Consider the following 26887-nt stretch of genomic DNA (forward strand, 5'->3'; position numbering starts at 1 on the left):
ATCTCGAAGGATAGCTGTTCTGCTTGAGTCCACCGCCATTCCACCTTTCCCGTAAGTCTAGAAAGAGGTCTTACGATTTCCGCGAAGTTCTTCACCCACCGACGTGTGATGCCGACAGTTCCTAAGAAGCCTCGAACCTCCGACTGATCTGAAGGAACAGGCCATTTGGCTACCTTAGCAACCCGTTCTTCAAGAATGTGGACATGTCCCCCAATGACATGAGTCACGCCAAGGGCCTTGATTGATGACGCAAATAGCCGCAGTTTCTTGAAGGACAAGAGCAACTTAGCCCACTCGACTCTAGGAAAGAAGTGGTGCTGCAGGAAAGAAAACAAATCCTCGAAGTCATGGAAGCCACCAAAGAAGTCGTCCATATAGAACGTGAGAGGCGGCGGAATCTCAGGATCCGGCGAATGTAGCAAAGAAGGTTCCGAAGGAATAGGACCAAATGCTCTGTAAGCTAGCTCCGTCATGGTAAAGCCTGCAGACTGTGATCCCTGCTGCATTCTCGTAGGCTGCACCTGACCGATGCCTGAAATAGTGAAAGCAAAGTAGTGCCTGTCGTCAGGATGCAGAGGTATCGTGAGATACGCGTGCTTCAAATCAGCTGAGAACAAGCATCCATGACGTGGATTGGATAGGTGATCGTGAACTTTCGAGCTTAGCTCGAGATGAGCTCCTGGAAGAAGCTCCGTGACTCGTGAATAATCGAAGGTCATTCGGGGTTCGTCAGTAGGTTTTGGATCCTCGACTTTGTCTACCATAACAGCTCGTGCATTCCATTGAGACAGGCGTCCATTTGCAGGCTCAGTGAGTTCATAGACACCACCTTCGAGACCGTCTTGAACAAGCTTTCTCAGCCACCACTCCGTGTGAGGAGGCCAGCGTTTCTGAGATTTCGAGGAAGCAGGCTTCGTGCCAGGTGCAATGCGTACTCGATGCGTGATGAGATCCGTGCAAGGCAAGTCTCTCAGGTCTTCCCTATTGAGATGCTTATACTGGTACAGCAGTCGTAGCACCCGTAGTCTCTGCTCTGCTGTGGTAATGAGCGGTCCGAGGACTGGTCCCAATCCTAGCTTGCTAGCCCATTCTTCAAGTTCTGGTAGTGAGGGATGCTGCGGAAGGCTTCGGCGAATCATCCTTCTAGCAGGAAATGCTTGCTTGAGAGGCACCTGTGGAAATGATGGTGCTGGCGTTCCCGAAGCACTGAAGGCTCCGGCAGACCAGCCTGGAAAGCTCACAATGGTTGCTTGCTTTGGTAAAGAAAAAGAATCAAGGACTTTGAAGGTGACGACAGGGGTACTCAAGGGGCTTGAATCCTTGAGGCAGGCTTCTACGAGCCCTGGCAATTTAACGTCCTGCTTAAGACAGACTTGATTCACTGAAAATCCTGACGCTTGATCTCTTCAATATCTGACAAATCATCCCCAGAATCAGAAGAACTATCAGATTCTGAAGAATCAACTTCCTCAACGGAAGCCTTTGGCATGTCCCACTTGATAGCTTTCGGGGTAGTCATGGCGGACTTGGGATACATCAACAAATTGTGATCTTTGCAGAAAACCATTTCCGGACCCACGATTCTTCGGACTTCCTCGCCTTCCGATCTGTCTCCCAGGAAAATGGTAGAAAGGCGGATCGAAATGAAAGCATCCACAGTCCAAAGCCACGGAATCCCGAGGATCAGACTGAGATATTCAGATCTCCCTGATTCCGTGACGGACACAACTTCCGGAGCCACAAAGCATCGAATGTTTCTCCAGATTCCTTCCACACCAATCGTAAGCCACACCCAATGTTCTAGCACGGTATCACGATAATCCGCCGTACGCATGGAAAGGCCTTTAAATCCAATCTCCGAAAGCAGGTGGAGATGTAGGCCTAGAAGGCGTGCCAGTCCAGAAGACATCACATTCATATCGGAACCTTGATCCGCCTGAGTATGAGATTTCTCGAGGCTGACGTCGGATCCATCCTGTTTCCTTGCAATGATGGGAATGCGGAACGCCTTATCCACACCCACAAGAGAGCTCAGGAAGCGTGTGTGCTTCTCAGCTTCCATAGCAGAAACATCAACCTGGAACACGGATACTGACGTAGCAGGGTTCCCCAAGGTCTGCTGGGAAGGCTGAGATACAGGTGCTTGAGGTGCAGACATAGAAGGAAATGCTGGCATGGGTTGATAGGCTTGCGGATACCCTGGAGGTAGCACAGGCATCTGTGGAATTTGTTGGACAAAAGTAGGCTGGAAGCTGACTGGAGGAGCTTGCGTAGCATCCGCAGCAGGCTTCGGAGTTCGTTTCTTGGGAACCCGAGTGCAAAGGCGCTTCAACTCCTTACACATAGCAGGTGACCATGCCACAAGATCCATCATACTCATGTCGACTTTGGTACTCTTAAGCATGTGTCGGATCGACATGGGAGAATCATATTCTGATCCATTGAATAGGTCTATTAAAGGCTGAGGTTCTACTTTCTTATCGACTCGTTTCTTACTCTTACGTTTAGGACGCTCTTCTTTCGAAGTAGTCTGGAATAGATATAGCTGGTTCTGGAAAGAAGGTCCTTGATCTATAGCTGCCGAAGGCTGCTGCGGACCTGCTTGGGTAGGAACTTGCGGCGGGTAGAAAGAAGCACCGGGATTCAGGCTGGCATCAGGCTGCTTTTGCTGATGCTGAGGCATCTGAAACTGCTGTGGTATGAATTGCTGTGGTTGAATGGGTACTGATTGAGGCCTCTCAGGTTGCTTTTCTTGTTGCCGTTGAGATGCCGGTGCTGGTGCTGGTGCTGGTGCTTCTTCCACGTGAGCTCGTTTGTTAGGTCCTGATCCTTTACCGAGGAAAGCTTCAGCGGCTTTTACGTTAGCGAAGCGTAATCGATTTAGCCCTACTACTCCGAACTGCACTGAATTAGAATGAGGAGAAATGTAAGAATCCATGGAGCTTGAAGGCGTCACTTGACCCGATCCAACAGAAGAAGAAGAAGAAGAAGAAGCTGCGGAAGGCTTCGGCGAAGGGGTGGTCCCGTAGGGTCTAGAAGATCCATCAAACTCCCCGAACCCAACGGAAGCAAAGTTTGACTGTGGATTGTCCCCGAAAACAAGCATTCTCAGGTACGACTGTTCCCAAGCAGGTAGTGAGGCACCCTCACAATGAGGAGAAATGTGACCCTTGGTACCACACTTGATGCATAGCTAACCGTCTTTCCCGTAAGACCAGTGGATTGTGCCATTGATGTAAGGGTTTTTCGAAGTGCTACGCTCGGGTATATCTTTTGGGGTAGGCTGATAGTTACGGAAGCGACTGCCAGCTATGGGATTCGGGGGTCCGCTCCTGCCAGCGTTTCCTTTGTTGGGATTCTGACCTAAGATCGGAGCCGGAGCCGGAGCAGGAGCCGGAACTTCATGTGAAGAACGACGATACTCTGGGGGTTGGGATTGCGTGAAACGTTGAGGTCCCGCGGAAGCCTCTGGCAGCTGCTCCGGTGGATCCGCATGGAAGGACCAAGACTGATAATGTGAGGGCCTCGGAGCTTTGGCAGCTTGATGAGAAGCAAGCAAGGAAGCCACCTGTTGCTTCGGCAAGTTTCGTTCCACGAGAGATTTGTAGAACTGGAGCTGGTCGGATCTCGATTCTTCATCCAAGAGCTTCTGGATTTCGGCGTTGGTACGCCGTGCTTCTTCTGCGAGATTGTAGACCATGTGTAGAGATCTGTCAGACGATGCCATGCCTCTCGTTGCTTCCTTTCGAATCTCTTGATCATTCAATCCTCTGATGAATGCACGGAGAATGGTGTCGAGCATGGTAGATTCAAGAAGGCTGAAGGCAGCACTGGGAGTAGCAGCGGGCCTATCCTTGATCCCAACTCTCTGCATCAAGTTGGTGACACGCTTGAAGTATGAAGCAAGGGATTCTTCGGGACGTTGATGTAGGTCTGCAATCTCGACATCGAACGGGATCGCACTTACTTCCACAGCTTTCGAGGGAAACTTCTCGCAGAATATGGCCCGGAACTGCTGGATTGTTTGCTGGGAACCGGAGTGCTCTGCTTCGGTAAGAAGTCGGACAGCTTCTGGATGACTTTCTGACCACTCGGAAGCATCGTCGACAAGAAGCATGTCAAGATATCCCAGATACTTGGCTGGGGGGAAACGACCTTCTTCATCTTGGTAATCCTCCATGTCGAAGTCGAACTTTCGGAGCCACTTTGATGCTGACATGCCAGTGGTTCCCGAGAAGTTACCACATGTAGCAAACGTAGGGCGAGGCATGATTGCTTTTGTAGTATTGATAGGAAGAGTGCTAGGCTGTACGGGAGCTTCAGACTGATATGAAGAAGGCGTGCTCCGGTAAGATTCTGACGACGAGACTGTGGAATTCGTAGGACTATTACCGAGAGGAATTCTCGAGAAGTCTGGGGCGTCAAGACGGTAATGGTAGGCCAATTCCTCAAGGAGATTCCTGGTGCTCGCCAGAATGATGGTGCTATGACTTCCTTGCTTCCGTGTAGTAAGAGATTCCTGGTAAGTGACGGCGATGACCTGGAAATCGAGTTGGGTGACAGCAACTTCTTGAGGTACTTGCTAAAGGGTTCTCGAGTCTCGAGAAGTGGTTTTGTAGATGAAAGAGGCTTCCTGGACTGAATGACTCAAAAAAGTTCTTTCGTAGTGAGGTTTTCAGTGAGAGATTCAGTGGAAAAACGAATAACGAATGATTACAGCCGGACAGGCCAAATGAAGATTCTAAAGACACGCAAGAATGATAGTAAGGAAAGACGATCCTACTTCAGGGCCACAAGAAATCCGGGCAGGACCTCCAAAGAACAAGGATGACCAGGTATCGTGTGGGTAGAAGAGGATGTAGATTCTATGGAGGAAGGATCCGAAGGATTCCTCAAGGATCCAGCCAAGCGAGCTATACTATATATGGACTAGAAAGAACGACCCCGCAGGAAGCACCTTCCGACTGGCACCAGACGGGGACGTGCAGTACGAATTTGGGTGTGTGGTGTGAAAGATCTCCGGTGCCAAGCATTCCAGATGTTTTTGAATACGCTAATTAAAAATTCCAGTATGATTCTTCAAACCCAGACGGACTTTGCTTTATCCAGTACAAGCAGCTTAACAGATATCGTCAGTGCTATTTAGTTCCTCGAGTCGGTGTCTTCCCGCACTTGCTAGAAATCTCTGGAAACCACAGAACCCTTTGCTTCAAGGCCAAAGACCATCTCCCCGTCTCTTCATCCACCGCCATAGCTGACGCCGAACTTCATATGATTCCTACCCTGAAACCCTTACCCACCTTTCCACCCCAAATACCCAGGATCGCCATGAGAAAGATTCGGCTCTCGCCCAAGACAACTTCGATGCTCTGATAACCCAGCGTGCTGAAATGAAGGTACCCTGCACTAAGCTCAACCGGCTCTGTGGAAAGAAGATGAGCAGACCCTAATAGCACGAGTTTCAGATCTGAAAGCGAAGCAGCTGTTCTGTCTTCCAACGAGAAAGATCAACGAGTTTGATAGCTTCGTTTATAGGCAGGCCTGCTACACACAGGAGAGGGGCATTCATGGATGTGCGGCATCCAGAGCATTGCGTTATGTCTGCGATGCTTTCTGAAGTATATAGAGCTCTAGCGAATCCGTATGCTTTGGAAGAACACCGGACCATAAGATGATTGGCATGTACCGTACGGCTTATTCTCACCAACGCAATGTCAGTATATCTCCTTGATAGACGTCGCAAGAAAAACGACCTTTGTTTCGGTAGTCTTCACACTATCCAGTATGGGAATGGCTTACATAGATTTCGAGCCTGAACGGACAACCGGCGCGTTGAGACCATAACTCCCGGGCTCCCGAGCAGTGAACTACTGTCTTTCGAGGGACAATACACCTCAAAGGCAATAATCTATTATCATCAACACGGCTGTTCGTTCGAGTTCGAGTTTGCTGCCTTTGACATGATCTTTGGGAAAGAGCTACCGCGTTTTACACCAGGGAACGGGAAGGACGATGGCGTTCAATGCCCGGATTGACTGGTCAAAAAGGGAAAGGATATGCATCCTGGAGATGGAAATGATCGCGAGAGCTCTGGGAATTCAGGAGCGGTGGACCGGACACAGGTCGTGGCAATAAGGTGCTAAGCTATTATTGTAATGGCGATGTCTTTAAGCTACGCTTCGAAGCTATGCAAGCAAGTGACATAGAGGATGCATACACCAAAACTTTGCGTGGAGGGGCGATGGAGCTGTGAAGCTTCAGAGACTACCTTATGTATTTGCTGGTGCTAGTAAGTTTCTTATTATGAGAATCCCTGGCTCAATCGGTATTTTGGTAGTCGGAATGGGCCAAAAGGAGATTACTCGCCCTATCATGGTTGAATTCTATCACTATTGTATTCTGGTAAATCTACGGCAGAGTCTTAGCAAATGCTTATATTGTAGGACTCGCTATGGGTTCTGACTTCGCCCCCAGCTATTGCCAGCTCAAACTACAACACCGTCCCCACTAACACTGCTACATATGGGACTAAACACAGTCCCATCCTGTCCACCCTCTCCGAGACTTCCAACCGATCCCGCATTTCCTGCACAGCCTGTTCCCTGAAGTCTGCTTTGAATAGCCTTGAGAAACTTCCATCTGCATTTGACTCATAAGATCGTAGCCGCCCCTGTCCTCGAAGCTCTGAGTGCTTAAGCTGAGCATGTCATCTAGGTCAGCACCAATCTCTTCCCATTGTTCAGAGTCTTCAGCACTGAAACCAACCCGTTGCACTTGACTCAGGTGTAGACCTGCACTTAGCGCCAGGGTTCGAAATGCTTCCTCACCGTGTTCCCATTCGCTCTCAATCATACAATGATACCTCGACGTGATCCCCCCGTCCTCGTCAACAATGACAGACCTAGCGATTTCGAATGAACCATGAACCTCCATTGACATAGACACCATCAGACGGCCTGAGCCTGGGGCCTTATAGTTAGCCCAATGCCGGAGCACTTCCTCCCTCTCAAAGGGTGACACATTAGAGAGAAGGTTTCGTGCGAAGATGACATCAAAAAAGGGGCGATTTGAATCTGAAGAGGTGCGATCAAAGCCAGGAATGTTGTTCAGATGTATAGGATCGCCGTGGTAGAGAGTAATAGCATTCGCGTATCCAAACGTTTTCAGCGAACACCGAGCCTGCTGCATCGTGTCGTGGGATTCAAGGATCCCAACAATCAACCCATGGCTGCCGCCTAAGAAAATCTTTACCCTTACGGCCACTTCACAGCTGCCGCAGCCCAAATCCAAGACAGACAATCCGGGCTGAAGTCGGGCTAGATCTAGGAAAGGCATAATGGTAGCATTGACGATGTCCGCTTCAAGTCCCGTCGATGGATTAATCATGGTGTCAAGCAAGTAAAAACAGACTTAGGATCGACAGGCTTTGGGATCAAGTGACTGGGATTTTGGACGGAATGTTCAGTGCCTCTAGGCGAAACGCGCAGTAGTTCTAGGAACAAAGGTTAGCAACTTTATTAAGAATTCGAAGACAAAAGAGGTACCAGGCTTTGACTGAACGATAATTAGGTTGTCCACCGCAAGCCAGCCAGAATTCTGACCAACGTCTATGGTTATAACGATCTGCAAATCCGGGACCGGTGGCCGTATTGAAGCCGTTCTTTGAGAGATGGCATACACGAATAGGAATTTATTCGAAGCTAGATGTCGGAGCCTTCTCTATCGTAGCGTCTGATAAGTGACACTGCCTCTTGCTTGTTCTAAGCGCGATGCTAATCAGCTTTTCACGCCTCTACGGACTTGCGACGGTGGCAGTACTCGCAAGCCGACGAAGCACTCTTCCAGTCTACCACAGTACCAGCAGCCTCCTTCTGCCCAGCCTCTCCGCCTCGTATAGCCCCAATGAACGCGTCCGCAGCAGCGCTTTCCTTCTCTTCAGCTACCTGGCTTGCTGCAACCACCGCTAGCTGTCTTTGTCGCTGGGTCTCTCTTGCCAACCCATATTTCGATCGATGCTGGACAGGAAGAGGAAGGAAGACAAAAGAGCCGGTGGCTGGCTGGAAGAGTGAGGACTTGGCTTGGTGAATGGTGGATAGTTGAACGTTGAAAAAGAACGTAGAAGAAGAATGATCACTCTTCTGACACCGCCGCCGGGCTGGACAAAAATCATGGCATTAGGCAACGGGACTTATGCAGCTTTAGAGTAAAGTAAGACAACGAAATAGTGTCTCGGGGGCATATTCACCATGCATGCATGTTGCCAAGACCTGTTTCTCGCGACGGCGCGAGGAACAGTCACGTGATCGACTTGCGCCTGGGCGGCTCGAGATCGGAAAACCACCGAGCTGGATGAGATTTCATACCTTACGCCCGATCTATACCTACCCCAAATCCCTTCAGTCCCTAGCTGTAATCGGCCTTTGACTTTCGCCCGACAGCAGGATGAGTCAAACGAGCGAATCCAGTAATCTGGTGCACAATGTTTATTCAAGCACTTTTCTAGCTTGCCAGAACTCGCAACATTCCGCCCGAGCCTAGAAAGAATCATCAGCCAAATTCCAATTTAATAGTATAACTGCTTGATGCCTTTGCGCACTGTACGATACGCTGGCCAGTGTACATGATAGCCGTTGGTCTCGCCGCAAATCGAAGCAGCCTCAATGCCCATTGGCGTTGGCGGAGCAGTGCCAACATTCTCCCTCTCGTCTTTACATGAAACAAAGAAACCCCGCGGAGCTTCCATGGGTCCAAATTGACCAAGGCACTCGTGATGTCTTGCGTCGATTGCATCCGAGTAGCAAACGATATTTATAGGTGCTCATCAACAATGGACGGGGTTCCAACAACAGAGCTACGAGATACGTGACAATGCAGCCCAATCAGGCCAAGTGTGGGCTTATACACGGCAGAGCTGCTCGCTCATATGCGTCTGTCGTACTCGAACTTTGAAAGGCAGCCTACTGCATCAGGGGATGGTGGAGAAAGGGTGCGGGGCCAAAAGGCTCCTCTGGTCAGCATGGTGCCTTCGGTACGCCTAGAGAACCCAGAGGACACCAGTGAGAATGAAGAAGACGTAGAAGAAGATGTTGAGAACGAAGAAGACGGTGACATCAGCCGGCGAGATAGCAGTGGTATATTTTCCGCCGACCAGGGTTGCATTGTGAGAACCATGGAGGATGAGCTCATCGGTGATACTCATACTCCGTACTCTTATGGATTCCGTGGATCTATTAGGTCTTAATAGCTTCTGATTGTAGCATCCAACTGCGCTAGGTAAGAGTAGTATTTGAACAACGATATGCCTTCTGAACACCCCGTCTGCAGGACTGTGGACACCTTTTCCGAAAAGACATAGCTACCACTCTCCTATCTCAGCTCTACCGTCGTATCTCGTCTTCCATAAGTTAAATTTTGTTGATATTGTTGGGTAGATGATGCTCTATAGTACAAGAATGTATGGGAGTTGCAACATAGCAAAACAATATTAAAAAACATATGTTAAAATCTAGGATTTGATAGTAGCTATTACCCGGGTAATAGAAAAGCCTAAATACTAACCTTAATCAAGCTAGAAGATGAACGGCCGCATCACATACATTTTCATACCCAAATTTTCGTAAATGAACGTGTAATCAGTATGCCTGGAAGGATCCAGGCTACTCTCGACGGTGGTGGACAAGTAACAGGCTATTAATGGAGAAATATGATATCTATGTATAGAAGATTGGTAAGGGAAGACCGTAATCTCCATTTAGTTAGTGACTAGTGTTCAGACTTTTCCGTCACTCGGGTGCTATCAATACTCGTACGGCCGACCTTTTAATTACGTATTAATCAGATAAACCAGTCTTATAACTAATCATTCCACCAATCAGAAGACCTAGATTCTATATTTTCTTGACATTATCTCTCGCCGTAGATTATTGTTTATATGTAAATAAATGATTATTTTTGAAGTTATACCTATAATAGTCATATCTAATAGAAATTAAGGGCGCCGGCGAGATACGCGCGATATACATGGGCCTACGGGCTTATATCGTCACTATGAGAGTTTTTTATCAAGAGAAATACGAGGATATAGAGCGAAAAATAGATATCAAGGCCAGTACTACTCGTAACATCTTTACAAGTATCAAGAATCGAGCTGGGAACGACGATTTTCACGAAATAATGGCTGTGTAAGTTGAGGGCGACGATGGGAGGTAGGGAAATTATTTGAATAGTCTAAAAGAGGTTAGTACTGTTAAGAGGACAGAATCGGATTATATACTCGTGCTGTTCAGAAGTGAGTTCTTTGATAGAGCGAGGATATTAATAAATTCTTTCACTTAGCCGAATATCGGTTAATCTATTAATATCCTCGCTCTATCAAAGAACTCACTTCTAAACAGCACGAGTATAGACGAATTAAAGCTATTATCTCTAAATAATACCTTAGCGAGCAGCAGCGGCCTTCTTTTACTGTATATGTACGGTAAATTTACGGTTGTTTTATTAAGACGTATTAGTAGACCATCTCCGCCTTTAAATAATAAAGAATAAAAAACGAACTAAATAATTAACGGTTATATCTCTTTGTACGTATTAATAAAAAATCGTATCGAGTTGAAACAACTATAATATTTTAAATACGTTTTATAGATTAAAATCGTTATGATATCGTTGCGATATCGTTACTATTAGAATCGATATAGATATAATATTAATATAGGTATTTTGAATAAGATAACTAAGGTATCGAACTATGTAGGTAGAAGAAAGATATTAAGTAGTAGATGGATGCCTCTATCAAGATACGCTAGGCCCGAATGGGTGAGAGGGCTAAGTGGTGTGTTAAGGATATAGAATACGCTCGTAATAGTTACGACACCGTTCTGGAACCGAGAAACCGTTATAAAATTAAAAACTATTTCGAAAAGAATAAAAAAATTAGGACTGCAATATTAGTTAAGGTCTATTAAGAATAGAATATTTATAAAATTAATTAATTTTAAATAAAAGATGCATTCGTTATTGATTCGAATTACGAGACTACGTTACTCTATAAATTTTTACCACTCGATTAAATTTACTTAAGCTGGAGAAGAGTTTATTTAACTATATTAAGTAGTTTATATAAATCTATTATTACTAAGATATTTATATAAATATCGTTATTCTATTAATTTATAATTACTATCGTAATAAATTAGATCCTCCGATTTAACGTATTAAAATTTAATACGCTTATTAAGAGAAATCAATTTGCTATTATTTTAAAAAAAGCACTATCAAAAATATATAACGTATTTAATTTCTTTCGAAATTATAATTGCATTATAAAGCTATCGTTAAAAGACGATAAATCTTATTAATTTAATTAAGGTACGGTTAGCGTAACTTATAGCCCTTCGCTAAGATAGTCATAATATATATAATTCAGAGCAAATTACCGAATCATACCTCGAAAGTATAAATCCTTATCGAATCATATCTCTAATTACTGAATCATACCCCTATAACCAAATCACACTCAAATATGGGGTATGATTCGGTAATTTGTTATTGCTTAGAGTATGATTCGATAAGTTGTCAAAGTAGCCTCAAACTACGAAGGAGATAATCCGCGATCTGGCTTATTCGATCATAGAAATAAGGGAGTTTCTCCGATCGCATTTGATGAGAATCTATTAGCCTAAAACATCAGACGAAAGCCGAGTGGGCGAAATTTCGAGCCCGGGGGTGTCCGCACTTCACGCTGCAGACACCCCTATTCGGGTCCCGTAGGGCCCCCGAAGGAATAATTTCTACTACGCTGCGCAACGGGGCGGGGTAAGCTTCGGGGGTCAAACCCCGCCCCGAACCCCGCCCCGTTACGCAGCGTAAATACCACCGTCATCAATAATCAAGTCGACGACTACAATCAGACGTTCAGTAAGCCTACCGCTACCATTATCTTCATTAAACCCTCTTATATCAGAAAGCTATTATTTAAGACCATCATCAAATCATACCTCAAGCAATGGCAAATTACCGAATCATACCCCATATTTAAGTGTGATTTGATTGTAGAGGTATGATTCAGTAATTAGGGGTATGATTCGATAAGGATTCACAGTTTTCGGGTATGAATTAGTAATTCGCCCATATAATTCATGAATAGTTGCATGCGTAGGTGCGGAGAGTGTGCCAAGAAAAGACCAAATCCAATCTATTCTATTGATTGAAACGATGATTGGAAAGCTTGCTTTCTCAATACTCAAGACTTGAAAACGAGAATGGGTGCTACGCTAAGAGGCTAGTGACCAATCAGATCATCGGATTTCACCATTTTCAGTCTAAAACACACCTTATTTCTTTATTTTCGATTTAAAAGCGGGTATACACGGGTACGTTTAAAAGAGGAAGCTGGAAAAGAACTTCAAAATCCTCAAATCTACCTTTTTTGATTCCTTTTCTTTTATCAAAAATATAATAATAAACTAAGTACGTAGAGTTATAGAGTTAACTATGCGCTTTCAAATAGTGTAGTATAGACGAAATTTGATAAAGTATCCGTAAAGATATACTAAAAACTAAGATTTTTACTTGAATTATCGAGCTTGCGAGAAGAGCCTCTCTGGCAGAAGCCCTCGAAGAACCCTCGAAGAGCTCTCGGAGGGTTAGGGGGGTTTCAGGCGGTCTCCCTCTGAGTATATCAAATAAATTACAACGTCTCTCTCGATTCTCAGGGTTAGATCTCTTAAAATCCCTTAAACCCTTCGGAGCTCTTTAAGGGCTCTCCGAGAGCTTATAGAGTATCGGAGGGGCTGTCAAAGCAAGCTCGAAATTTGATTGTTTTAGTGATATTTGATTGATTTCGAGCTTGCTTTGACAGCCCCTCCGATACAAGCTCTCGGAGAGCCCTTAAAGAGCCCCCGAAGGGTCCGAGGGGTTTTAGGGGATCTCCCTGAGAATCAAATATGTCAAAAACCAGTACTCGGCAAGCTTTTCACTACTGGGAAGCCCGCGCCCCAGCACGAATTTAGATAAGATTCTTCTGATTGGTGCGTGATTAAAAGGTCGGCCGCACGAGGGGACACGGCCTATTTAAGGCTCTTTTAATATGGCAATCTCGGCTATCCTGTTATAAGTGTGCTGTGCCTCTCCCTCACTAGCCCCTAGTCAAGCTGTGGCGACTAGTGCTGTCTCGCGTAACGTCCCATGAAAACTACACGCACAAATGAGTTCTAAATGATGATTGGCTGGGTCCTAAGGCCCAGTAGCACGTAGATAGCGGTCCACTATGCAGCTCAGCCCTAGGAAAACTCCTAAAACAGATAGCCCACATCTGACGGGAACCTGTCAGCTCTGAGCTGTATAAGGACGCTGGAGGCGACGTGATGCGGCGAGGATGTAGGCCGGGTGTGTTTCGATGTACAAGCGGTATGAGTCAGACTTCCAACGGCCAAGTAGTTGAATCTTATCGTCGGTTAGGCCGGCGTCCTTCGCGGAGGTAGCGGCCCCCCTGCGGAAAGAGTGTCCTGAGTAGTGACCCGGGTAACCGAGTGTGTGTAGAGTGCTACGTAGTGTAGCGGTGACGTACTATCTTGTAAAGGCCTTGCCCGGATTGAATAGCGGCGATGACCCACTGGTAGGGAAGCGAGTGAACAAGTTTCGTAGCGAACGAATAGGGTAGGCGTCATTATTTGCAGCGGCAATTGATAGGGTGATCCCTTTTCTGAATGGATCCGTCTTCGAGGACGGTAGCGACAGCTCCATATGGTGGCTATGTAGCGTAATCGAACGTCTTGTGATATGCCATCGTCCGAAGTCGCTATCCTCGGATTCAGCTTGGGACCATGTGAATTCGCCCACACGAAGGAATGTCGTAAATGCGAGGCAAAAGGAAGCATGTAAGGTGGCTCCCTCTAGGGAAGTTTTATCGAACTGAGTAAGGATGTGGAGCAGTAGGTCTCGTGTGATTGGACGGCGTTCTTTGGTATCGGCCTCGCCACGTAGTCTGCGAATACCGGCGATCACCCGCTGCAATAGTGGGTGGTGGAAGACCTCGAGGTCCTCGAATCCCATGTTCACATGGGCTGACCGGACGCCTATAAGATAGGCCTTGATGGATTTAACCTGAACGTGACGGTCGGCTAGACGTGCTATCCAGCCGGTAAGTGACTGAATGGTAGCGGGAAACGCGGTAGTCCTCGATAGGGTATAAAACTCGGTGTAGGAGGCCTTCGCCGTTTGATAGCTACTTCTCGTCTTATTGGCTAGACCTTATTAGAGGTATCTCGCGGCATTGCGGTTTAGAGGAGTCTCTTTGTATCATGATTTAGGTGGATCGCGGCTTAATGACTCCTGCGTAGGCTGAGAGCGCTCAGCTGTGGATGTAAGTTAGTAATTCTATTAAATTTGAAGCGAGAGAGTAAGTCGGCTAAAGTATTCCACTTGGTAGGAATCCAAATCACATTGCAAACGATATCGGATCGAGCGAATAGCATGACTATTTGCCTGAGCGGTGTTATGGCCGGCCCACGCATAGAACTGCTACGGATACCCTCGACGACGGCGCCGTTATTATAGTAGAGCGTAAGGTGTGATTGGTGTAAGCGGGGTAGCCATCTGCGGATGGCCATAAGGACGGTAAGCATCTCTTTGAATTGGATGTCCTTCTTGCGGTAGCGGGTAGCGAAGTGCATACTAAACGTATCGTCTAGTTCAGGATGAGTGGCGATATCCTCGAGGATATACCCTCCCATTCCATGCTTACTAGAAGCGTCTGTCTATATGGAATAGTGACGGCGTGCGGCTGTGCGGCGGAGTAGTCGTATCCCGTTCCACCTGGATAGGAAGGTGTCCCACCAGCGTAGGTCCGCTGCGATTGCGGCGGTGATATGGTAATATCCTCGTTTTTTGGATAGTGCGGAGTAGAGCCTTCTCAGAAAAGCCCTATTAGGGACTATCACTTTGGCGGAGAAGGATAGCAGACCTACCGCTGACTCAAGCTCGTCATGGGGGATGCTCCGTCTATTTAGGAGGGCTTTTACCGACTTTCTCGCCCTTTCCAGCTTGTCGGGAGGGAGCCTGACCTTCATCTTCTCGCTATCGAACTGAATTCCCAAAAATTCGACCAGAGTACCTTCCTCATCCTTGGTGTGATTCACCTTTAGGCCACAGTCATCGCAGACGGTATTAAAGTCCTCGCTAAATTGGGCTGCGTCGCCGTTAGGCGGAAGGATAGCGAAGAAGTCGTCTAGGTAGTGGAAAACGATGCTCTAGAATAGGACGGCAACGAGTACCCAATGAAGGGTCTTAGCGAATAGATCGAAAATGAAGGGTGCGGTGCGTAGGCCGAATGGTAAGAATCTATTAATGTAGTAGAAGCCATCCCAAAAGAAACCCAGTAGCCAAAAGTCCGATTCGGCTATGGGGATGTGTCTAAATGCGTCGGCGAGGTCTCGTTTGATTATGATTGCACCCTCGCCCTGGGCGAGTAGGGTATCGATAGCATCGTCTAGTATGGTGTACTCGAGTGCTCCGTAGGCCTCGTGAATGTAGTGGTTGACGGAGTGTAGCCGTGGGAAGGAAAGATCGTGAATCCTTCTCCAGCCGCCGTTATGCTTCGGGATAAGGCCTAATGGGGACGAAATGAAGTGTTTCGAGGGTTTCATGTCTAGCCTTGTTAGGCGGCCGTTATCCTCCTGCTTTTGAAGGTCTTTGGATAGTATTTCGGGTGCTGCAGCGGTACTTGGGTGGGGTTTACTTAACAGTAACTGACTGGGGCCTTGATAGCCTATTTTGACGCCGCGGGCGATGATTGCGAGTAAGGTATTAGCGAATACCTGGTCGGGGTGATCCTTGAGCCATTTCTTCCAGCCGTCTTCCTTTAGTAGGCTACGTCTCTTTAGTAGAGGCTTATTTAGCGAGATAAGCATGTACGGGAATGACTCGGCTATCGACTCAAGGCCCCTCGGTATTAGTTATGGCCGAGGGGTGGGAGGGGGCCTTGCACCCAGCGGGGTGGTGTTGGCGGAGGTTCCGTTGGTGCAGCTGGTGGCAGGATGTGATTGGCCATATACGTTACACATGTGTAGGTAGCGATAGCCCCGAGCGTTGCAGGGTTTATTGCGATTGAACCGATTGCAGTAGAACGATTAAGGGTTTTAGATATTTTGGTGAGAAGGTGTGGGAGTAATATCACGATATGCCTGGGGTAAAGCCTAACTTAGGCGTGAATTGTATGGTGGGTAGGCTCCCGGTTGGGTCGGCGGGGGTCGCTGTCTCAGGATTCGATTTTCTAAGTGATTGTCGGGTGTTCGCTATGCATGGGCATCGTTTTGACAAAGCTGAATCCTACCATAGACGAAGATCTCGTGGAAATGGCGTACCGATTGGAAGGTATAGGTAGTTGATAGGTCGGAAATGTAGTAGCGGTAGTCCGATAGGGCTTTTTGAAGGGGTAGGGCGACTGTTTTATGGGTAAAGAAACATATGATCTGGCTATAGACCTCGAAGCATCGAAGAAGCTCTTTAAGTCCCTTGGTCTCCTCATCGCCGCCAGCGAGGCGGTTAATGAAGCTATGGGATAGTTTGTTGAGGTGTTTGACATCGAACGTCCCATGGTAGATTTGTTTGATGTATTTCAGGTCCACCGCTTTGAAACGAAGAAGAAGGGGAGCTATCATGGGGTCATTACCTTGATGTAAGAAGGAGCGACGTGGCACTGCTTCCGTCTCAGACGGTGTTGGCGTTCTCTGCTGCGGCAGGGCCAAAGTTGGTTGTGGGGCCTGGAGAGGTACAGGTGACGGCTGGGGAGGTGGAGCGAATAGGAACGGCTGATGGGCCGGTGGCATGGGGGCTTGGGGTACCGGCTGGTGTATGGTAGGGGCAGCCGACTGGCGACGGGTACGGATCTCATTGACCTCGTTTTGTATGCGGGCGAGTTCGTCACGGTCCCGAAGCATATGGTTTTCGTCGGCCTGTTCCGGTTCGAGTTCCTGACGGGCGAATTGCAACTGAACGGTGTAGGGATTAAGGACCGGTTCTGACGGGGTGGGTGGTCCTACTGGAGGACCTGGCTGGTGAACAGGAGGCATAGCGAGAATAAGGGGGGGGGTAAGGGTCCATCAGAGGGCCCTCCCATGGGTTCAGTGGGCGGTTCTTGTGGAGGTGGTGGTCTGGTGACGGCAGCCTGACGGCAGCCATGGACTTTGCGGTAGGCTTGCGAGGACGCTTGGGGGCCATTGGTAGTGGCTGAATGGCAATGGTGTAAGTAGAAGAATAATGTGTTTTCCAAATGAAAATTGCTTTCGTCTGATGGCAGGAAAGAGAAAAAGTCCAAAAAAATAGTCTCAGAAAAGGCCTCTAGGGGAAGGGAATGACGTTTCGGCCCGGAAAAAAGGCTTGGCACGCAGCGGAATCTCAACCGCTCGCCTATATTCATAAAGTAATGTACAACAGTACTCAGATCGCCTCACCGATACCTCTACACGTTCTCTACACACCTCGGTCGCGTTCTACAGAGACCAGCCCCAACTGAACTGAAGCTTTCCTCATCATATCTACGGCTTTCAAGACTGGGTCACCACAGCTGAAGGAGTCTCGTCGACTCCGCTGCTTGCTAGACCATGCCACTGACTTGCGAACCACTGTATAAACCACGTATGGTGGCACGGAAAGGAGTATGGACGTTCTAGAGCCATGGCTGGCGGCCACTATAGAGGGAGAGCTGGGTGAGGCTTTACGTCATGAGGAGGAAGGCGCAAACAAACATCCATCGATTGGGCAGCCCCGAGGGCTATCGTATGATGATGCCAGTAATCTGAGGATAACATCTACAAAAAAGGGACTCGTTGTTCAGATCACTAAGGTTAGCAAATATCCTTTATTGCTATATCTTACTAACCCTGCGAGTGTAGTTCTTGACCTTCGACGAGCCTATACAAGTCACACTTTCTGACAGCGTTATACGTGTCAATGCTTCCATCACCAATCAGGCGTCTCGAAGATACGCTAAGAAGAACAAAAGAAATCTTACAGAGGGAACCGTTGGAGGCCTCATACAACTGCACGACTTCGAGATTGTCGCAACACATCTTGGTCCAAGAGATAAAAGGCTTACGCTCTATGTCAAAGAGTTCAAGGTCATTGGCTCGGACGGATCTGGTAACTTTGGGGTCGCCCCTCAGGCTATTGAGAGCAGGGAGGGGACAAAGGAGCTTTTGAACAAGCTAGCAGACTTGCGAAGACACGGACCGGACGCACACTCCCACCAGTCAGCCGCTGCGTCACCAATCAGGTCTCAGCCCTGCACACAGACCTCCGACGCAGGGGAGAATCAGGGTAGCCAGATAGGCTTTGCAACTCAGGCACCTCGCTCTAACGCGTCTGTTGTTAGCAAGCCCAAGCCATCAGATCCAACTACCGGTATCAACATAGGCTCTATCTCCAGTGCAAACAGTGTCAAGTCATTACCTCCACCAACAAAGAGAAAATACGGGAGTTTTTTAGCGACTTCTTTGAGTCCCCGTCAAGTGCAGGCGACCCCTCAGAGACCAAGTGTTAATAGCACCAAAGCTCTCTTAGGCCTACTCCAACATCATAAGCGTACTCTACCGGTACCAGAGGTTATCCCGCAGCCAACAACTGTGTATTCCCTAGGGTACACTGCGGCCTCAATCGGACCCGCTGTCGTTGAGGAAGAGAACACAGCTTCTCGAGATATCACTCTCGCTCCCGGTGATGATAATGTTACCAGAGCTCCCATTGAAACCCAGAAAAGAAAGAGACAGTCCCCGGACAAGACCCCAAGAAAGAAAGCAGCCGATAGTCATAGAGTACATGGGATCGACCAAGACTGTGGGAGCTTGGGTGTAGATTGTGACCTGGACACGAAGGCGGGATCTAGGGCAGCTGTAACCGAAGCCTCCATCCACGCACTCCATAGTCGGTCAGCCAGCTCCTCGATATCAAAAACTGCAGATTCGTACCCTAACGCCCCATTGGACCTCTCAGATCGTTCCATTTCAAAACTTACAACCTCGGTCTCCGGTCAAAACACCGGTCAAAATCGAATCAGGAGCAGAGACGTGAAAATCCCGAAAGACCAAGAGGCTTTGTTGAACCGTGCGGACTGTAAGTGATTCCAGGTAATCTTGATTCTCATACAGTAAATCTGACCAATCGTTTAGCTTGGCTGCCAGCAGAGCCTGGTCAGCGCGAGCCCACAGCAAACATACCAATCTCTTTACTCAAGAAGCTGAATCGGAAAGCGGACCTCCGTGCTCAACGGCCAACAAAGAGACGGAATCAAGAAAACGGTTCAATGACCCCGGGTGCGGTAATTGACCTAACAGCCGACTCGGAATCAGATATACCTGTATCCTCAGGACAATGGCCCCTATCGCCTCAATACCGTCAGGACTTCTTGGCTTCCAGGAGAAGTAGCGAGAGCAGCACTCCTACGATGAGCCCCACAGTGTCTTTCATCACTTTTCCGGGGGCCACGTCAGAAGATCCACTAGAGCGATCCCGGCCAGTCCGTCCGGGGTTCTTGGCTTCCAGAAGAAGTAGCGAGACCAGTACTTCTACAAAGAGTCCAAACATAAACCTCACCGCACTCACGGAATCGATCCGGGCTGACCGGCGCAATGCAGAAGTCGAAAAGAACGTTGGGAATGTGACTGTACACAACCAGTCGATTGATACTGAGATTGAGCGCCAGAAGAAGATCGAGTTCGAAGAATTGTCGGCAAGATCTCCAATGCAAGAAATGAAGGATGCTGCACCGCTTCCGAATGGTACCACATCTATAGAACCAGATGGCCTTGGTACAAAGCCTGGTGCGCAAGAGAATCCATCCTTTGATCCCGAAACAGACTCTCCCATGTCCGTTGCGCAGAATACAGACATCGAAGGTCCTGACGCAGAGCAGAGCCTGGTGATGGAGGCAAGCTTCTACGTCTCTACTGATGAAGCGCAGCGAGCTCAGTCTGTCGAGCTTGATGTATCCTTTCAGTCGCCGGACCAGAAGACCGAGAATAGCCTTGCGAACGCAAATGATGGCGCAGATCAGAATGTCGAGTCAGAGATCGACCTGACGGTTGCGAGCCATGGTCAACTGGTGAACACTGGTGAGGACGCTCGGCCGGTGGACTCAAAATCAGACACAGCCCTCAAAGATTTACATCCTCGGGCAGACGAAATCGCCGAGCAGGAAAGCAATGCGCCGACACCAGAAGTAAGATTAGATCAAGTCGCTGAGCCCGACACCGTCACGCTAGAGTCCCTATATCAACAAACATCGTTCAGAGACAATGCAGACACTCAGGTGTCTGGAAAAACTACACCGGAGCCTACATCTCAACAGCAACCAGCCACAGTGGACGCAGACATACCAATGCCTGATGAGATTGCAACGGAGCGCGCATCGCATCAACCGTTTGAAGAAGTAGACACAAGCAGTCCCATGCATGACGTCTCGGTCAATCATGACATCACGCCCTTGAAATTCATTGCTCACATGGACGAGCCCATGAAACAAACCACGTCTCTATCTATTGCCGTCCCGGTCTTCGCCGCTGAGTCTGATAGAGATATTCAACCACATCTTTCTCCTGCGGCCGTTGAACCTGTTCTCCCACTAAGCACCCCTATGTCAGATCTCGAAGTGAAATCAGTCGAAGAGCACCAGAGCGCAGAACAGCTGCCGATTCAAATCACTAAGCAGGGATATTCCGCACCTCATAACATTTTCGATATTTTCAAAGCAATGTATCCCTCCTACCCTGGAGACATCAATCATTTCGCGGCTATATGCAGAAAAATCAGCCGGCTCGTGAAAGCCAATCGAATGGAGCATCAATCTCTGTGGGATGACTTCATCGTCAGGCACAAGCTCGAATATGCCCAGTACCTTCGACGATGTGCCGAAGAAGCAGAGGATGCCGTACCTTACGAAGAATTCTACCAAACTGAAATTGAGGCGCCTCAGTATCAAAACCGTGTCATCAATCGACGAAGCCTAGATGAAGCACTCGCTATCGTCGCACGGAAGCCTAGTGCTGATAGGGTGCACGTCGAGCCTACGAAGGAAGATGAGCTTCGCGTTGAGCTGGTGGAGCATATTTTCACTTCCGAGACAGACCCCGCTATTGAGAAGATGCATTATGAATATGCACCTGCCAACGATGATAGGCCACTGGAGCTGGTAGGAACCAAATCCGCACCGAAGCCGGCGCGCTCTGGTGACACTCAGCGGAAGCCGTCCGAATCGCGGGTCATTATTGATCTCACAGCGGACGATCCGCCAGACGAGCAGGCTAAGAGGACAAAGCAAAGAGAAATACTGCCCCAATCGAGTGTTCCACATCTAGTCAACGGTGTATTTGGTGCGCCACGACCGTTGCAGAATCGTCGAGATAGCTCCGGCAGCCTACAACAGGTGCCCTATACTCCTCCTACAACGCGAGGCTCGTATAAGCCTCCACTTCCACAATCAATTCGATCACCGCTTGTACCCGCCACGATCTCGACCCAAAGCACTACCAAGAGCAATCGGCGATCTCTACCGTGGAAAGAGTCTGATCATGGTGTCCATCAGAGCTCACCGAACGCAACCGCAACCAACTCTCCGGAACGACTCCCTGCTTCAGAACTGCGAGAGGTCCACGTCGAAGGATTCAGCAACGCCCGCTTACCACTCTTGGCAAAGTCGACCCCCGAGGACGCGAAGCAGAACCAAGGTTTGCTAAACACCTGCCACAGAGTGATTCAGTCCAATTGGAGGATCAGGGCCTATGAGTTGCTAGGGCTGGAATACTTTCGTGGGCAGGTATTTTTTACAGACCATGGTCGAGCTGCTGGCCGAAATTGCGAGCAAAGTCAATGTTCGTGAGGCGCGCAATCGAATAATGGATGCCATAGATACTCGCGTTCGGGATAACGCTTGGCGAGACGCCGATCACCCGAGTCAAGATCGGAAGATATTGAGGTCAGACCTCGAGGTGGTGAGAGGCGTTGTTGAGACCTCGAGTATGAGCACCACGAGTCCCTTTTCTCCACCTCATACTAGTGCGGCGGTCGAAAAGCAGGACGAAGGTACGCCGTCTAAATGGTGGGACGATGAGAGTTCACTATATGGAAGCTTCGTCAGAGCTAACACTTCGATTCGGCAGGGTAACGGCAACAGCTTTGCCAAAGCCAACCGGGCGGAGCCAGCAGATGCCGAGAAAGTCTACGAAGCTGCAAGTAGTGGTGTTCAGCTGAAGAAGATCGATATCATGAGATGGAACTTGTAGCTTCATAGCATAGAGCTCGGAGGAGATGTGACATACAGACTCATGCTTTGCTGTGGAAGGGCATATATTGCTTCGAGCTTTCGACCAGCGTGTTCATTCATACTAGCATAGATACTCCAATCCGCCTTGTAGCATTTCGCTTGTGGTCTACGAATTAGCGGCATCATCAATGATTAGCAAAACAAATCAAACTCCTGCAAGTGCTGTTATAGTCCATGAAGAATACCTAAGAAACGTGTCGCCGGAAAACCATGAACAATATAAGTCAAAACAGTAAGATTGTGGTTTGTTATTATGTCTCCTTTACACTACCCACTTGAGTCGGAGAAGGTCGCAAGTGTCAGTCCTAACCCCAAACTCCATTTTGTGGGCTTTGTCTTACAAAATTGCAGTCGAGCCTTGCATCGAATTTTTTTGCTTATTTCAGTCACCATGTGGATGTTGTGCGCCGGAATTGCACCGAAAACGTCTGGAATGCTTGGCACCGGAGATCTTTCACAACCACACACTCAAAATCGTACTGTAGCATAGATATCTCTCCGCAAAATCATTCAATAACACTGCTATCGTTAGTACAGGTCCCAAATGAAAAAAATGAAGCTATACTGAAGTCTTGGCATGTTCCTTAGCCCCCCATTTATCTGTTTCTAAGCTAAATCCCGCCTAGCCTCAACCCGGCTTGCGTCTCACCTCTCAATCTCTCCTTCGCACCACAATGCAGTCAGGGAATGGCTGACGTCTTCATTTCCGCTTGTTCAACTCAATGTGGCATTTATGGATGAAATTACCGTGCCAAAGGTCGAGAGCGCCCTCAATCCCGTCACTGCATTGGCTTTCCTAGCACTCAGTACCTCCAAACCCTATTTACTTGCTGGCGAGGGCCAATTTCTCAAAGTCTTCGACTATAAAAGAGGAACGTTCATTCGTACGGAGCAAATATTTGACTCACAGGCAATTTATGGCATTGTCTGCAGATCCTTGCCGGAAGATGCCGGACATAATGGAACCTGCCTCATCTGGGGTGGGCGATCCATCTGTCTTATCTCCATCGAAGCAGATCTTAATATAAATGGGAAACCCTTGGTCAAAGTTCATCAACACATGCCGGAAGTCCTCTGGGATGATTGGATCCTCGATGCCTGTTTCCGACACCCTAATATTACCGACAGCGGATCTGGAAAGAACACTGTCGAAGCCATCCTCGTGACCGCACACAATGATTTACTATGTCTAAAATTCGTTGAAAAATCCGCAGAAACGAGAGAAACCCGCTCGCTCTACCGTATCGCTTCAGGACCCAATTCGATTCTGTACTCCGCGCACATGCTTTTGGCGGATGCTGGCCCGCGCCTTCTCGTCGCTGCGGGTACGGTATTCGGAGAGGTCTTGCTCTGGTCGTTTACTTCTGATCCCTCTGTATCTCGGGAAATCAAGTTGCACTATAGATTTACTGGACATGAGGGGTCGGTCTTTGGATTCAGGATATCAGAGGTGGCGCAGACTGGTGCTGTGAAACGTATCTTGGCCAGCTGCAGCGATGATAGGACCATCAAGACATGGGACATATCGGACACAAGCAGCAGTGAAAAGGTGAAACCGTTGTCAGATGGAGGACTGAACAACTCCGAAGCTGGCTTACTAGACGAAACCAATGAAGTTGACTCGACTGGATGCCTGGCTATGATAATGGGCCACGCTTCCCGGATCTGGGGCTTGCGTTTCCTGATTCAGAAAGACGGATGTTGGGACTTGATCTCCTACGGAGAAGACAGCACTGCACAAATCTGGCGTGTGAGTCCTGTTCTTGATATTGGCCGATCAAGTTGGACGCCTCACAATCATATTTATTGATTGAGCCATCAGACTACACACTCATCTCACTCGGGCAAGAACGTATGGGCAATGGCAGTCTTCCGAGAATCTGGTATAGAGTGTATTGTTGCTACTGGCGGAGCTGACGGATGTATCACAGCGTACAAGCCCCTTCTGCATGGAATGCCTACGCGGACGGGTGCTTGGACGAGCCAGTATACGATGGATGAGGTTTCGAAGACCTTCCAGACCACATCGAGTGAACCGAGTCCAACACAAGCAGGCAAAGCAAAATCCATAACAGAAACTTTTTTTGACTCTCTCAAAGGCTCTTGGAAGCTCACACGAAATCTTGACAGTCTTATGTCAGCCTATCCTTCTGGAAAACTGGATGGTAGAGCCAATTTCGCCGAGAGACCGCCTACAGACGATATTTTCTGCAACCAAAGTTCATAGTGACAAGTTCTTGCTTCCTCGATACCGAAGATTGGATCATCCTAGGCTCCCGCAACGGAGATATAGCGATATACGACCTGACACACACCACACCGAATTCGGCAGTTGATGTCACCCCCGACTGCTTCCAAAGAATCCATGGCGAAGACGCCATCACTCTGATCCAAATCGTGCCCCGCGACGTCTCAAAGCTGACCGGCAGAATCGCTATATTAACCGCCGGTCAAGACGGCAAATGGGCAATCCATCACGTCTTTCACAAACTCCAAGATAGCAAGCTCTGTGTGACCCTCCAGACCATACACGTAGGTATGCCCCCATTCGGCCCAAATATTGAGGGAGCGTGCGTCGATCCGACGAGTAAGGATCTTCTGCTTTGGGGGTTTCGGAGCAAGCAATTTATCGTGTGGAATGAGTCACAGAAAACGGAGGTCATGACGGTGGATTGTGGAGGCGCTCACAGAAATTACGCGTATGCACACCGAAATGACGGTAGTGGTGGTGGTAATTTTGTGTACACAAAAGCTTCGATTTGTCATGTACTTTCGCAGACGCAAGCTTCTCATCAAGTCATCCAGCATGGAGGACATGGAAGAGAGATCAAAGCTATGGCTCTATCACCGGCAATCAAAACGGGCGACGATGTTGATCTTCGGTTCGTTGCGACAGGCGCAGAGGATACGGCCATTCGTATATTCGATCTTAATGCGAGGCTCAAGTGCTTGAGCATCGTCACTAAGCACACAACAGGCATCCAGCAACTGCGGTGGTCTTCGAATGGTCAACTTCTCTTCAGCGCAGCTGGGTGTGAAGAGTTCTTAGTGTGGCGATTGCAATCAGCGCCGTTCGTTACATTCGGTATCGTCTGCGAGGCTCAGTGTCCAACCGTGACCGAGGAAGTGGATTTGCGAATCATGAATTTTGCGACAGAGGAGATCCATTCGACTCATGACCCGGACGATGTTCCATACGAGCCTGATTACCTCTTAAGTAAGGTATACTCAGATTCCTCGATACGACTGTTTCGCTATCATACGGGCCGGGAAAGCTTCGAGCTCCTGACTGAAGGGTCTTACACGACATACTGCCTCACCCAAGCCGCCTACCTACACATCGGCGAAACCCTGAACGGGCTTTGTACCGCCAGCACAGACGGACATCCGGCTCTTTGGCCGCATGCAAACCCTCTGTCATGGCACAGTGAGGATCTGCCAAGAAGTCCTCCATTGCACTGGAGTACGCGGACTGGAATCCACCAAAGCAGCGTGAAGGCACTGGACTCTGTGACCATATCGGAGTCAGAGACACTCATCGTGACGGGCGGTGATGATGGCGCCGTAGCTTTTACCCGTGTGGGGATCCATAGCCCGTCTGAGGTGGTATTTGAGGCTGCTAGTCTACTCATCCCCGGCGCTCACGCAAGTGCGGTTTTCATCGGCAAGCCCACTTCTGACAGGCAAGGTGAAAATCCGGAGGGCTTCATACTCGCGAACGTGGGCAATGAGAGATCGGGATCGACACGACGCAAGTGGGAGCGGAGGGTATCACAATCTGTCGGATGGCGAATGTTTACACCTCCATCGCAGACGCCAGTTCCCTAGCAGCTTATCGCGATGCGAATGGACGGCGCTGGCTTCTCGTGGCTGGAATCGGCATGGAGAGGTGGAGCATTGGAGATTAGGGAGGCCGGGTTGCGTTTGGATAAAACGTTCGGAGCAGGAGTCTCGACGGTTCACGGATAAGTACAGTGCGCTATTGGTTCGATCGATGGTGCATAAGCCTTAGTACATGAACCGGCACTGCCTTTCCGGGTTATTGAATCCGGAAGCTGAGCCCTAGTACTCTGGACGATATTCCTTATGCTCCTCGCTCGTTTCGACGATGACTTTGGGGTCTTTTCTTCTTCTTCATTTTGTCGACTTCTTCCAGCATCATCAACGAACATCACTGTCACAAAACACATGTCCAAAATCTCAAATATCTGGTTGGCTTTACAACAGCCGTGTGGTAGTTGCACGCTTACACATCGAAGCGCCTCCAGCTAAACACTGCCACGCAAACGGATGCCATACCCACCTCGCCCCGACACAGCCCATATGCCCTTCCCTTCACTTCCCAAAGCTCACCACAAAGACGCGGATTTGAAAACTGCTCTGATCTACGCCGTCAAAATAGTTGAAGCAAGCCGCGCCGATAGCGCCTCGTTTACCCCGTTGGAGCAGCAGTCAGCAGTACGTAAAACCCACAGCCCCAAAACCATAACACTCCATCACATGCACCAAACCCGCCACAATCGCAGCCGTCGGACGATGATCCAGCTGAGATGGATGGCACTCCGAGAACGATAA

General features: G+C 48.5%; 8 protein-coding genes across 8 annotated transcripts; 3 read left to right on the plus strand and 5 right to left on the minus strand.

The window, feature by feature from the left end:
• Positions 1 to 3193: 3193 nt before the first annotated feature.
• HO173_003187 (uncharacterized protein) lies at positions 3194 to 5033 on the minus strand (the record flags this gene model as incomplete). The annotated part of the gene is made up of 2 exons (XM_037305115.1): positions 3194 to 4540; positions 4992 to 5033. The coding sequence occupies 2 exons, from the start codon at positions 5031 to 5033 to the stop codon at positions 3194 to 3196; spliced, it is 1389 nt and encodes a 462-aa protein (XP_037167980.1).
• A 1495-nt stretch (positions 5034 to 6528) lies between these two features.
• Positions 6529 to 7386, minus strand: HO173_003188 (uncharacterized protein; the record flags this gene model as incomplete). The annotated part of the gene is made up of 1 exon (XM_037305116.1): positions 6529 to 7386. One exon carries the CDS (start codon positions 7384 to 7386, stop codon positions 6529 to 6531), a length of 858 nt encoding a protein of 285 aa, XP_037167981.1.
• Positions 7387 to 7784: 398 nt separating this feature from the next.
• On the minus strand, positions 7785 to 8252 carry HO173_003189 (uncharacterized protein; the record flags this gene model as incomplete). The annotated part of the gene is made up of 2 exons (XM_037305117.1): positions 7785 to 8155; positions 8246 to 8252. 2 exons carry the CDS (start codon positions 8250 to 8252, stop codon positions 7785 to 7787), a joined length of 378 nt encoding a protein of 125 aa, XP_037167982.1.
• A 671-nt stretch (positions 8253 to 8923) lies between these two features.
• Positions 8924 to 9241, plus strand: HO173_003190 (uncharacterized protein; the record flags this gene model as incomplete). The annotated part of the gene is made up of 1 exon (XM_037305118.1): positions 8924 to 9241. The coding sequence occupies one exon, from the start codon at positions 8924 to 8926 to the stop codon at positions 9239 to 9241; it is 318 nt and encodes a 105-aa protein (XP_037167983.1).
• Positions 9242 to 14686: 5445 nt separating this feature from the next.
• Positions 14687 to 15068, minus strand: HO173_003191 (uncharacterized protein; the record flags this gene model as incomplete). The annotated part of the gene is made up of 2 exons (XM_037305119.1): positions 14687 to 14907; positions 14963 to 15068. The coding sequence occupies 2 exons, from the start codon at positions 15066 to 15068 to the stop codon at positions 14687 to 14689; spliced, it is 327 nt and encodes a 108-aa protein (XP_037167984.1).
• A 1224-nt stretch (positions 15069 to 16292) lies between these two features.
• On the minus strand, positions 16293 to 17069 carry HO173_003192 (uncharacterized protein; the record flags this gene model as incomplete). The annotated part of the gene is made up of 1 exon (XM_037305120.1): positions 16293 to 17069. The coding sequence occupies one exon, from the start codon at positions 17067 to 17069 to the stop codon at positions 16293 to 16295; it is 777 nt and encodes a 258-aa protein (XP_037167985.1).
• A 587-nt stretch (positions 17070 to 17656) lies between these two features.
• On the plus strand, positions 17657 to 22271 carry HO173_003193 (uncharacterized protein; the record flags this gene model as incomplete). Its single annotated transcript, XM_037305121.1, has 4 exons — positions 17657 to 17842; positions 17892 to 19107; positions 19164 to 21739; positions 21783 to 22271. The coding sequence occupies 4 exons, from the start codon at positions 17657 to 17659 to the stop codon at positions 22269 to 22271; spliced, it is 4467 nt and encodes a 1488-aa protein (XP_037167986.1).
• A 251-nt stretch (positions 22272 to 22522) lies between these two features.
• Positions 22523 to 26140, plus strand: HO173_003194 (uncharacterized protein; the record flags this gene model as incomplete). Its single annotated transcript, XM_037305122.1, has 4 exons — positions 22523 to 22544; positions 22939 to 24062; positions 24135 to 24448; positions 24511 to 26140. The coding sequence occupies 4 exons, from the start codon at positions 22523 to 22525 to the stop codon at positions 26138 to 26140; spliced, it is 3090 nt and encodes a 1029-aa protein (XP_037167987.1).
• Positions 26141 to 26887: the final 747 nt, after the last annotated feature.

Source organism: Letharia columbiana, assembly GCF_014066305.1.
Source record: "Letharia columbiana isolate WasteWater2 chromosome Unknown Sc0000007_s0, whole genome shotgun sequence".
Lineage (NCBI taxonomy): Eukaryota > Fungi > Ascomycota > Lecanoromycetes > Lecanorales > Parmeliaceae > Letharia > Letharia columbiana.